Source organism: Brachyhypopomus gauderio, unplaced genomic scaffold, assembly GCF_052324685.1.
Source record: "Brachyhypopomus gauderio isolate BG-103 unplaced genomic scaffold, BGAUD_0.2 sc51, whole genome shotgun sequence".
NCBI classification, from domain to species: Eukaryota; Metazoa; Chordata; class Actinopteri; order Gymnotiformes; family Hypopomidae; genus Brachyhypopomus; species Brachyhypopomus gauderio.
In genome coordinates this window covers 949,875-962,936 of record NW_027506876.1, presented here as the reverse complement: position 1 = coordinate 962,936, position 13,062 = coordinate 949,875, and the positions used below count along the sequence as shown (strand labels likewise).

The 13,062-nt window shown below is 43.5% G+C and overlaps 1 protein-coding gene across 1 annotated transcript; it reads right to left on the bottom strand.

The window, feature by feature from the left end:
• Positions 1-107: 107 nt before the first annotated feature.
• Positions 108-4,577, bottom strand: ficd (FIC domain protein adenylyltransferase). Its single transcript, XM_076987236.1, has 3 exons — positions 4,509-4,577; positions 3,415-3,747; positions 108-2,742 (listed from the first exon to the last, which is right to left on the bottom strand). Exons 2-3 carry the CDS (start codon positions 3,695-3,697, stop codon positions 1,664-1,666), a joined length of 1,362 nt encoding a protein of 453 aa, XP_076843351.1. The 5' UTR covers positions 3,698-3,747; positions 4,509-4,577; the 3' UTR covers positions 108-1,663.
• Positions 4,578-13,062: the final 8,485 nt, after the last annotated feature.

Genomic DNA, 13,062 nt, shown 5'->3' with positions numbered 1-13,062 from the left:
ATCAGTTTTTGCTTCCAGGTACATTAAACATTGTTCTAAATGTGCACAAGAACACTATAGGTACGATGCCTTATCAGTGTATGACCAAATGACCAAGATGACAAGCGTCATTCTCAATAATTTAATAAACCTTTGCCAAACAGTAATAAAATAGCTCCATATGTTCATAAAATAAATAAGTCTTCACTTAAATACATGAAAGTGCTTCTGGGTGCAAACGAATACAAGGCACAATGGAATATCGTGTTAGAATACCATTCTTAGAATACCATTCTAACACTCAAATGCAAATGTACTGAAAGGAAATGGTACCACAGAATTCCACTGGTAGAACTTGAAAGAATACTTAGACTTAATGTAATGTGTTAACTGACAATGCAGATGAAGTGGGTCCCTCCCTTCACCCAAACTGAGGGGAAGGGGTTTACACAGGTCAGTGGTTCACCCAAACTGAGGGGAAGGGGTTTACACAGGTCAGTGGTTCACCCAAACTGAGGGGAAGGGGTTTACACAGGTCAGTGGTTCACCCAAACTGAGGGGAAGGGGTTTACACAGGTCAGTGGTGCTAATGAACTTGCCCCCTTGATCGAAGCTTTTTTTTTGCTGAAGAGAAAACCATATTTGTTGTCTCTGTATAATCACTCATACAATAAACAATACTGGTAATTAAAGATTTTTTTTAACTGCACATTACACACTGGTAGAAGAGGGATACTGGGCTTATCCCAGCAGATCAAAAATTAAAAAGCATTTTGAATTAAAAATTGTAATTGTAATGTAAGGCAATGCATAAAGGCCTGGTTCAACTACATATTGCCAGTGTGGCTAACACTTCGTAAAAGTATTTAGCCTTCGTTAGCATAAGACTGCTGGATTACGCTTGTAATCAGTTTTCTTGACAATTTTCAATCCTTAAAATTATGAATATAAATGATTCTTCAATTATGAAATGTCACTTGCAGAAAAATGTTTGCAATATGTAAAAGATGAACTCTTATGTACTGCTAACAAAATATGGTCCACAAGTTAATAATTATGAATGTGACCATAAATGTAAATTGGGAAATGTAACTAGCCAACAACACAGATTTGGGTTTAATCAGATAATTGGATGAACTCCCTCCAATCTCCTCCCCAACAACTAAAAACAACTTGGACTAGATTCCTGCCCAAGAAACTAGGGCAATCTCAGAAGACAAATGAATCCAGTTGATGCCCTTCTTTAAAGGGCTTTTATGAACAAACCTTGCGTAAAAAAAAAAAACATACCACTGTAAAAGTGACAGATTTTAAGCACGATTTGATCATGCAATGATCAGACTACTGCAGGACAGGCTCACAATAGTGCCTCACACAGGCATGTGAATCATTGGCCTTGTTTTGTGCGGATTCAATCCTTTATGCAATCACAAAATGGTCCCCCAAGCTCATCTATAAAAGGCTGTTAGCAATAACTGCGTCTTACTCCACTGATGAAATCAAGGCTCTAATCAGGAAACGATTTACTGATTAGTTGGAACAATCGCTTGGACCCTCATGAATACCACAACATGATCCAGTTTCTAAAATCCCTGCAATGTTCCTATTATTTCTAGAGTGCAAAACGTGTCCAAAGTGACCAGCGTCCAATGACCTTTGTCGCCAGGACAAATCTGGGGATGTGTCAGTTATGCGCTGGTATGGTCTGTTTACAGCTGGGACAAGCCTGAGTACTGGCTCCAGGCAACCCGACCGCGTGCTCCGTGGTTGCTATGAGCAACGTGTCCAGCGTGTTCTCCGTGCACTTGGCGATGAAGCGTATGAACGGCCGCACGTCGCCCTCGTTGGCCGTGTCCAGGGCGGCGTAGTATTCCGCCCTCTGCTCTTTGCGGATGGTGATTGGCGGGTAGCTGGCCTGCATCAGCACCAGGTTCATGAGCAGCCGGGAGGTGCGTCCGTTTCCGTCCACGAACGGGTGCACGTACACCAGCTTGTAGTGTGCCAGGGCGGCAAACTCCACCGGGTGGAGGTGCAGCGTCTCCTCCGAGTTCAGCCACTGCACAAACTCCTGCATGTGGCGCTCCAGGTCGTTGGGGTGTGGCGGGATGTGGTGGCCCACAAACACCTGGCTGTTCCGGAAACGTCCCGCCTCCACCGGGTCTGCGTATCCCAGCACGCGCCGGTGGATCTCCAGAATGTGATGGAGCGAGATGGTGCCGGTGTTGGACAGCAGCGTGGTGTTGATGTACTTCATGGCTGCGTCCACGCCGATGGCCTCATTCTGCTCCTGCAGGCTCTTGCCGGGCACGGCGTAGCGCGTCTCGATGATGTGGCGGATTTCGGAAAGCGTGAGCGTGTTGCCCTCGATGGCCACGGTGTGGTAGATGTGGTGATAGTACGTCTCCTCCATGACCCTGCGCAGCGCCGAGTTGCCCTTCGGGATGGACATCAGCCGCCGCACCTTCCCGTCGATGACGTCAAAGTGCCGTTGGTCGATCTCCTCTACCAGCGGCAACGTGCGGTCCCGGTTCACGAGTGCCCTCTCGTGACACGGAGAAATAGCGAGAGCTTTACTGTAGAGATGGTCGGCTTGAACCACGTCCTTCTCCTCTTCTAGGATAGTCCCCAACTCGGTCAAAGCATCCACAAAGTCAGGGTTGATGTTGAGAGCGTGGACCAGCAGTTTGTGGGCCTTCTCCCGTTTGCCCTGTTTCCTCATCTCCACGGCCTGCTGAAGAGCTGCTTTAGCCTCCAGCCGCATCTCTGTGGAAACGGAACCCATGACAGCCCTTTAAACACAGTGCGTAATGGAAATCCTAATGCGTTTTCTTCACCAACGTAATTTACACCGGAGTGAAATGATATTTGCGTGGTGACAGTGTAATCAGTGAACCCATCAAGATTTGATTGGATTGTGGAATTATGGTGTGATTTTTTTCCTCTCTCAATCCTCTCAGCCATGGGTGAAGTAGCCAAAATAAGACATGGTAGAAATAGGCATTTTAATGGAATAATGGGGACGGGGGTTTGCATCTTTGCATCTTTTCAAATTTTAATACCAGGTGCATATACACCTGGTGGAGTATTATTCTAGGAACACAGGTTCGATTCCCAGCGAGAACAAGTGTAAAGGTCACAGTATAACACACCACAGCTGAAGAAAGGGAGATGTTTTGTCCCATGTGGATAGTAGTTAAACACACACTACCAGTCAAATGTTTGGACACACCTACTCTATTTTTATTATTTTTGACATTAAACAGGGAAGAGGCCAAACCAATGAAAGAAAACATGTTAACCTATATTTTGATGACAGCTTTTCATGTACTTGGTGTTTCTGTTAACCAGCCTAATGAAGCAGCACCTTTTCCATTACATTCTTGTTTCTCTGGTCCAACCACACCTTGTTCATCTGAAGTTTTGAATGTGCCCTACCTTTACTGGGCTTGGCCTTCTGAGGCAGCAGCTCGAGGCCAGTGTAGGGCACGGTGAGGCTGGTGGAGTACCCCGCAGACCCCTGGCTGCTGCCCCACAGCTGACAACGCAGCAGGGCCACGCCTTTCAGTGTGGCACAGCATTGGTCCTCCACACCCACTAGGGGGAGCAGCAGCACCAAGACGGATCCCAGCAGGACGAAGAGAATAGGCCCCCAGCCCCACAGCAGAGGGCTACCGCCAGCGTGCCGCAACACCGCTGACGCTGCCATCAATTTGGCCATCCAGGTTCCCCTAGTAACGTGTGCAGCATATTGGCGGGAAAGGGCACATCCTGTAAAGAAGTCAAAGGGACATGTTAAAGAGTCTTAGATGTCACAGAGATGCCATTTCACAAGACTGATATGGCCTCAGATTTTCACGTAAGCCACACACACACACACACACACACACACACACACACATCATACTGTCGTCGTGAATAAACTGCTAAAGAAAATGGTGTAATGTTTTAAAGAAGCCGGCAGAATTTAATGCCCCCAATTTCTCCAGCGTGGCGGCTAAAAATACATTTTACTGCAAGACCCATAAAGAGGCAGACTATACAGATATCACCAACAATGGTGAAAAAGCCATTAGTAGATTAATACATTATCAATGTTATAATATATTAGGATGCACGCAGAAAGTAAAGCAATAAAATATCAGGCGGGTTATCACCAGTACAGTGGTATTAACTATATACCCATAACTATGGGTACGGTGCATATATTTCTACATGCTCTACTTTAAAAAACGTCCCAAATCAATTGTGTCAGGATGAGCTGATGAGATTCATCATATAAAACGCAGAAATGTGAAGCAGTATCTGGACACACAGGACAGCCACTGCTCGAGAAGATGAAGCTGGTGTTTCCACTGTTGCAATAACTGGTAATAATAAGATAGATGGAGACATCACGCACTTCAGATCATGGGACATCTAACGACACAGTTAACAGCCTACACGTACACGTACGAGTTTACACGGGCGTTCAATTAAAACCTAAACAAGGTGAACTAGTCGAGGAGAACATCACACAGATCTCCACTCACCCCCAGCAGGGACACGTTTGACTCTCCCCACGACGTGAACATTCACGATCTCACATCTGAAACGACGCCGTCAACTTCCTCGAATCTGACGTGGGTTTAAACTGAAATCTGATTCGTTATTGTTATATTGAAGGCAGTCGATGATTGGCTCGATGCATACGCACCGTCATCAAACAGCAACACAGTTGCCGGATCGTAGTGTGTTGCGATTGGACCGTAGGGTTTTGTGATTGTATCGTAGTGTGTTGCGATTGGACCGTAGGGTTTTGTGATTGTATCGTAGTGTGTTGTGATTGGATAAACACATTTCCGACGCGCTATTGGCTTTGTGGCTGCTGCACGCGCTGGGAACGCCCCCATGTACACTACATTTAACGCCCTTTAAATCGTGTTACACTTCCTGTTACAAACGGTGCATTTGAATTTATTAACACAGTCGGAAAGATGAAGGACTAAAGGGAAACATTCAAGTGTTTTATTATTTACCAAGAGTGGCTGTAGATCAGCCCAAAGACGACCGGCACACTGTAGCCATTTTTTTTTTCTTTCGTTTTTCTTTCTTTCTGCACATCTCTTTGAGTCATTGAATAGATAAAATGTTAGTATAGTGTATGTGTTATAGTACAAAGGCTATACACAGTGTGTAAAAAGGCTGTGTTATCATCCATGCATTTTCTTTAACTTCTACATTTTTACAGTTGTTAAGGTTTCAGAATCGTCTCTAGACGTAGATCAGCCTTCATGGTTCATAGACAGGATTATAAATGTGTTCAGTCCTCAGAGTTCGGTAGCTGGTACCAGGAGAACAGATTCACAACACACGGGTGTCAGGAAAGAGTTCTTTAATAATAGCACATGTAGTTAAATACAGAACGAAGAAGATGTGTCTTAACACAATTGGGTAAGAATAATAAAACACATGTATGATTGGTGTTCTCCTTATCAGGAGAGGAGGCACAGTAGACTGGATCTAGGGGTAGTGGAAAAGTACAGGTAGGTAGGGAGAGAGAGAGAGAGAGAGAGAGAGAGAGAGAGAGAGAGAGCATGAACTAGAATATCATCTGGAGAATATCATCAAAACGTTTAAGCTTGTATTGGGAATAACTGAAATAAATGAAATAAGTGAAATGCATTATAGATTCATGACAAACGATATTGATCTATTTCAAGTGTTTATTTCTGTTAATGTTGATGATTATGGCTTACGGCCAATAAAAACCCAAAAGTCATTATCTCAGAAAATGTGAATATTATATAAGACCAACTGGAAAAGAAAATTCAGAAATGTTGGCCCACTGAAAAGTACGGTAAATTAACTCAATACTTGGTCAGGGCTCCTTTTGCATGAATTACTGCATCAGTGCGGCGTGGCGTGGAGGCGATCAGCCTGTGGCACTGCGGAGGTGTTATGGAAGCCCAGGTTGCTTTGATAGCAGCCTTCATCTCGACTGCATTGTTGGGTCTGGTGTCTCTCCTCTTCCTCTTGACAATATCCCATAAATTCACTATGGGGTTTAGGTCAAGTGAGTTTGCTGGCCAATCAAGCACAGTGATACCGTCGTTATTAAACCAGGTATTGGTATTTTTGGCAGTGTAGAAAGGTGCTAAGTCCTGCTGGACAATGACATTTCCATCTCCAAAAAGCTTGTTGGCAGAGGGAAGCATGAAGTGGACGAAGTAGACAACTGTGCTGACTTTGGTCTTGATATAACACAGTGGACCTACACCAGCAGATGACATGGCTCCCCAAACCATCACTGACTGTGGAAACGTCACACTAGACCTCAAGCAGCTTGGATTGTGTGTCTCTCCACTCTTCCTCAAGACTCTGGGACCTTTATTTCCAAATGAAATGCAACATTTACTTTCATCTGAAAACAACACCTTGAACCTACACCTGCTGGTGAGGCTCCACTGTGTTATATCAAAACCAAAGTCAGTGTAGCCACATGTTATAGCACTGCATGCCTCCCTTGGTCAACAAGCTTTTTTGAGATAAAAATTTCATTTCCCATTTTCCAACATCAAGGTATTTCTTAACAGCCAATATGTAGTGATGTCAAACTCGAAACGCGGAATCGAACTGTATCGATTCATTTGAATCACGGTGTTCCGAAACACTGTTTCGAAGTCTCTATCGAAAGTGGAATGCCACGTGACTGTTTCAAGAACGGGTTTCGTTACCTCGAGACGTTTCGAATCTTTTCGGGCGTTTTAGTCCGCACTCAAGTTCAAGCAGCTGGTCTGAGATCAGAATCTTTACAGATTACTTGTAATGTAAAATTAATAATGTCAGCTATATCAATCCACTGACTAACATTGTATCATAATGAAAAATACATCTTAATGACATCATGAAAATAACCTTGTTCTCTGCAAAATTATGTTTTCATGACTAAAATTTATTTAGGGACAAAATATGCTACGGGGGGAATATTTCATGTAATTTTTCATTAAAAAAACATTACTTTTGTTTCTGTTAAGAAAAAGTTGTTGATTTAGGCCCTGGTTGTCCACTAGATGTCACTGTGGCTGTGATGATTCGAACGTTTCACAAGATCGAATCATTTTCCGAATCAATTGGTTCATTTGATTCAATCTCCCAAAAGCCCCACTTTTACCATCACTACCAATATGTAAAATATTGTTGCATATAATTATTTCTTATATGCTGTGTTGGGTGTTCTTGGATTTACATATCTGATTCCTTCTCAACTCTGTTGACGTATTGTTGGATTCATCTTATTTATATATTCCTAAGTGCTGTACTAGCGTTAAGAAACCACTAACTAATTCATCTGTTCAGGTGCTGCTAATTTGGGCCTTGTTCCTGAGCGGGTATGGCATGAAAGATGTTAACAAGCACTCGATAGCAAAACTAAATTCGGATCAGATGTCGCAGAAATAACTTTTCAATCGAAAGTGAAAGTAACCTCCATTTATTTTAGTTCTTTATCGATTGACGTTGATTTAGTGAAATAAATTCAACATTGATGGAGATCGTTGTTTTAAAGAGCAGGACTAAAATAAGCAGTAATAATGATAAGAAGTAATCTTGGACCAGATCACTAGGACAGACCGCTACTGAAATCTGTTCGAAATCTTGTTCCATATGTATCCTTCCTGTTTTCATGCACTTAAACTGTTTCCTGCCTTTAAAAAACATTTATAAAGTCCTGCCTGTTTCCTGCAGACAGAGTTGCCAGGTTCGCGAGAAGACTTTTAACAATAACAATGTTATTTCTTCTACATCCGGCATGTACACCTTTGCACACTTTACAGTCAGCCAAAAAGCTCACTTTTTATACAGTTAAAAGTAGAAAACTTCAGGACCAATCCAGAAACGTTCATCTGTTGCCATTTCTCAGGTGTAGTGTTATAGTAAATCTAAAGCAGGAGTGGCCAACACATGCGGCCTTTTGTCTGGTTTCATGCGGCTCTGAGGGCGCACTCACACGGGCCATTCGAACCGAGCTGTATTCCGGTCCGATTGGGGAGAGGTCCGAGTCCCCAGCCGGTCCGCACTCTCACCTGCACTAACGGTCTGTGCCGTGGCCCGGTTACCTCAGCAGCAATGAGGGCGACACACTGCTACATCTTCGTGATGCGCGGTTTGTTTACAAGCCTAGCGAGCCGCTAATACTTTTAAAACCGACGTAGTGGAAAACGGGAGACTAGCGGCATGAAGTATCTGTGATATTGTGATTGTGCTTTGAGTCTCGTTGGTGAGACGCGGTTCTTCAATTTATATAGCGCCTTTCAAGATACCTAAAGTCGCTTTACAATTTTAACACAGGTACAAGTTTTACACGACCAATCACATACCGGTGAGAAGCAGCAGCCAATTGCACACAGCGTACTCTCTACCGGGATCCACAACCCCCTTGAGGACTGAATGGGGTGCAGGAAGGGTAGAGAGGACAGACCCTAGTGACAGAGCACCATCCACCACTGGGCATACAAGCACACTCACATTCATGCACAGACACTCAGACAACTGCTTTTTTATTGAACGGAGACACAGTTACACACTCAGGGAGAATTTCTCAGGGAATGCCAATTTACTTAACTTCCATGATTTTGGACTGTGGGAAGAAACCAGAGACAACAGAGGAAACTCACGCAGAGAATATAGAAACTCAAACCCAAGACCCCAGTGCTGAGAGGCAAACGTGCTAACCACCAAGTCACCGTGGTCCGTGTTGCCCAAACGAGTAGAATACACACACACAAAAAAAAATACAAAACTGAATAAAAATTATTCCCTCACTAGATATCTTTTCTAGTTATTTTTTTCTTTGTTTATTTTTTCAAATAGAATTATTTTTAGGGAAAAAAAATATTTTTCTTCCTTTCATTGCAATTGTTTTTTCTTAAATAAACAGAGTAAAAAAATGACTCAACACAACTTAATTTCAGAAAATCATTAATCTATTTTTTTCCTCTGTATGTTTAGAGTCTTTATAAATGTCCTTGAACTTAAATTGTTCTGTTCATAATTTTTTTTCTAGTCCACAACTCATGATATTATATTTCAATCCTTATGTAATTTTGTTTGCACTATGTGCACTTGCCTGTTGCTTTAATTCTATAAAATTCCCTGTTGTGGGCTAATTCACAGACGTAATTTTGGGGGGGGACGGGGGGGGACATGTCCCCCCCACTTTTTCAAAAGCCGGCTTTGGTCCCCCCCAGTTTTTACGGTTAAAACCAAATATTTAAATAGCGACGAATCCATGTCCCCCCCACTTTTGAAATCAAAATTACGTCCATGGGCTAATTAAAGCTTTATCTAATGTTATCTTAGATAACACTTTTACAAATGTACTTAGCTATTCACCACCTAGGACAACTTGGTTAAACTGGTGAATAATAAATAAACACGGTACTCATGACACGTACATCAGTGCATTTGTTTTGCATTCAAATGACTCTTCAGTTTGCATCAACTCTTGAGTTTTTATTTATGTCTAGATCGATGTACATTATCTCATTAATGCTGTGACGGTGCTTATGTGAAGTTTATGTATAAATGGAGCATCTGTAGTCACATATGTTGTATGTTCATTATTTCACAATAAAGGAGCACCTTCAGAGCGTCAACACCAGCGTCTGTGTTCGAGCTCCCCGCATCGCGGCAACTCTAAGCATTTACTCACTCACTCCGGGTACAAAGCGGTACATCTTCTCAAGACGTGGGACTTGATCAGTTGGGCCATTAATGATCCTATAGCACCAATTACGATTTTAATTATGTCTAGACGCGTTACAGGCGACTTCATCATTGTTACGTCTTTATATTCTGTCCCTTCTGTTTTTGCGTTTTTAGTCGTCTGTGTGTAGTGGTAGCCCCGCCCTTTGTTCTAGTTCTGTTACTGAAGTCACTCAGCTGTTTCGAGTTGCTCTGTTAATTAATACCTGGTTATATTCCTTGATGTCGGATCTCCTGGCGTGAGTCATCCTGTTCATTACCCGTGCTTAGTCTCACCGTTTCTCCGTGGTTAGATTTAATCTGTCTGGTTTGGTTCTGTTTTTGTCTTCTATCTCTGGTCGTTGAGTCGTGCTCACCTGTCGTTTCTGGCTTTTCTTAATCTACGCCACCAAGGATTAGGTTAAGTAGTCTCTCGCTTTGATCCTTGAGGTTTTGGGGTTGTTAGGTTTGCAGAGCGGTTTATTCTCTGCGAGGTTTCTGTGTACATGTATGTACTAGATCGTGCTGATTAGTCTTGGGTCTTTGGTTTGGTTGAGTGTTTATCAGGTTAGGAGTTTAGCTTTGCATTCTGTGATTGTGTGGGTTTGTTCTTTCTTTTTCATTGTTACTTTTGTTTTACTTGGATGTTCAGGTGTACCTGTGTGAGTTCCTGAATGTTTTGATTTATGATGTGTATGCTATTTTGTTTACGGGTTGTGTGTGTCGTTGGGTCGACACGACTGGCCTATGTAAGGCTTCGAGTTATACTGCTTGTCTGTTAAAGTAGAGCTGTCTCGTGTGTTAAGGGTCGGCACGATTCGCCTCCAAGAGGCTCAGATTGTCTCTCAATAAATTGAGTTTTCTTCTGCATTTGCGTCCGTCTCCCAGTTGTGAAACGTTACAGAATGACTCACCGATTGAGGATGCAGTGAGTAAACTCAGTGTGGACTCTCCTCTTGAGGAGGGAGGTTGTAAAGAGACTATGTTGGTAACTGTTGGTCCTGAAGTAAAGCCTTCTATTGTGAGCCGTGCTGAGAGCAGACTAATGTATTCGAACCAACTTGGTGTGTTGCAGTCGGAGTTCTCGTTAGACTCAGAGGGAAAACCTGTTATCTTACCTTCAATCATGCCCTGCCTTTGTGAATTTAGTGGCGAAGGAGAAAATGTTAATTATTTCATTATGCAATGTGAGGTGTATTTACAACATTTAACTTGCCCTAGACCTCCAGATAATGTGGTTGTACTCTGAGATCTCTTATGGGGTGTAGCTCTCGAGTGGGCGAACCTTGTTTTGTTTACCAGACTGGAGGAGGCCTGGACCGTTGATGGATTTTTTTCGGTCTCTTAAGTTGAGGTTTTCTAGAACTAAGGTCCTGCGTAGTCCAGATGCCAATGGAGTTCCTTCCATTAGACCTTTGAGTCCCTTAGCTACGACTAAGTCGAGATGTTCTGTAGCGAGTGTACCTCCTGATTGTAGATCTTTTATAGCCCATCTTTCTGACCCTATCTGTTATGTGGGGAAGAAAAAGAGGGCTAAGGAGGCTACCCTCAGTTCCTCAGTCTGACCCAGAGGCTGCACGGCCGGGTTCCCAGTCTGTTCCAGAGTGTCCGCAGCCGGATTCCCAGTCTGTCCCGGAGGGCCTACAACCAGGGTTCCAGCTTGCCCCGGAGGCCATCCGGCCTGACACTCGGATGGAGTCGGCTCCGGTTCATCCAGCTTACCAAGAGCCCCTATGCGGTGCTTCCGCTACGAACTCTACCACAGAAGAGTCTTCTGGAAGTGTCCTTTCCATTTTTGAACTCTTAAACGGCTTTGACCCCAAGACTATGCCCTTTCTCCTTGCCCCTGTTCGTGGTTATGTCTTGGTCCCAGTGCCTGTTATGATGTCTTTGCCTCTATTGATTCCTGTTTGGGAAGTGTGTCAACATTACATTTCTGTTCCTGTGTGTTTGTCTATGCCTTGTGTGCTTACATATTGGGTACCTCTTCATATGTTTTGTGTGTATTGTCTTCTGTTTCTGTATCTGGTGCTAGTTTTGTTCCCCATGGCCCCTCTTTGGGGTCTCCATCTGGTTCCAGTTTTACTAAGTCTGTGTCTGTTCTGGATCCTGCCCGGTACCCCAAGGACCAGCGACCTTTCCATCCTCCTAGAACTGATTCTCAGTCAGTCGGGCCCATGTCCGTGTCGGCTGGAGTCTCGGTAGTATCTTCTAGTGGTCCTGTGCTGTTGTCTTCGAGTCCTGTTTCAGATCTTTCTGGTTCATTGTGTGATTTGTTGAGCCCACAGTCCGATTTATTGTCTGCCTCCCCTGCCCATGTTCAGGCCTCTTGTCCCTTCTGGGTCCGAGTATTTTGTCTGGAGTTACACAGGTGTCTATTCCGTCCTCCATAGCCTCTTCTCGGGTTTCACCTGTTCCAACTGGTCCCCTTCAGGGGACTTTTTGCATGCCCCGGTGTGGCACGCTTTGAGGGGGGGTGATGTTACGTCTTTATATTCTGTCCCTTCTGTTTTTGCGTTTTTAGTCGTCTGTGTGTAGTGGTAGCCCCGCCCTTTGTTCTATTTCTGTTACTGAAGTCACTCGGCTGTTTCGAGTTGCTCTGTTAATTAATACCTGGTTATATTCCTGGATGTCGGATCTCCTGGCGTGAGTCATCCTGTTCGTTACCTGTGCTTAGTCTCACCATTTCTCCGTGGTTGGATTTCTGGTCGTTGAGTCGTGCTCACCTGTCATTTCCGGCTTTTCTTAATCTACGTCACCAAGGATTAGGTTAAATAGTCTATCGCTTTGATCCTTGAGGTTTTGGGGTTGTTGGGTTTGCAGAGCGGTTTATTCTCTGCGAGGTTTCTGTGTACATGTATGTGCTAGATCGTGTTGATACGTTTTGGGTCTTTGGTTTGGTTGAGTGTTTATCAGGTTAGGAATTTAGCTTTGCATTCTGTGATTTGTGTGGGTTTGTTTCTTTTATTTCATTCTGTGTTACTTTTGTTTTACTTGGATGTTCAGGTGTTGTACCTGTGTGAGTTCTTGGATGTTTTGGTTTATGATGTGTATGCTATTGTTTACGGGTTGTTTTGTGTTGGGTCCACACGACTGGCCTATGTAAGGCTTCGAGTTATACTGCTTGTCTGTTAAAGTAGAGCTGTCTTGTGTTTAACAAGCCTCGCCGTTCCCGTGTGTTAAGGGTCGGCACCATTCGCCTCCAAGAGGCTCAGATTGTCTCCCTCAATAAATTGAGTTTTCTTCCGCATTTGCGTCCGTCTCCCAGTTGTGAAACATTACAATCATGTAATTTTTAATAGTTGTGGGGAGGAAAATACATTCATGCATATTTTTTGTTTAGGCAAAGCTAAAATATCAACA

Bases quoted from the DNA above. Each gene is read 5' to 3' on its own strand.
- ficd (XM_076987236.1), bottom strand. From the start codon at position 3,697: ATGGCCAAATTGATGGCAGCGTCAGCGGTGTTGCGGCACGCTGGCGGT. The intron at 2,743-3,414 runs GTAGGGCACATT...CCGTTTCCACAG, and splicing joins GAAGGCCAAGCCCAGTAAAG to AGATGCGGCTGGAGGCTAAA.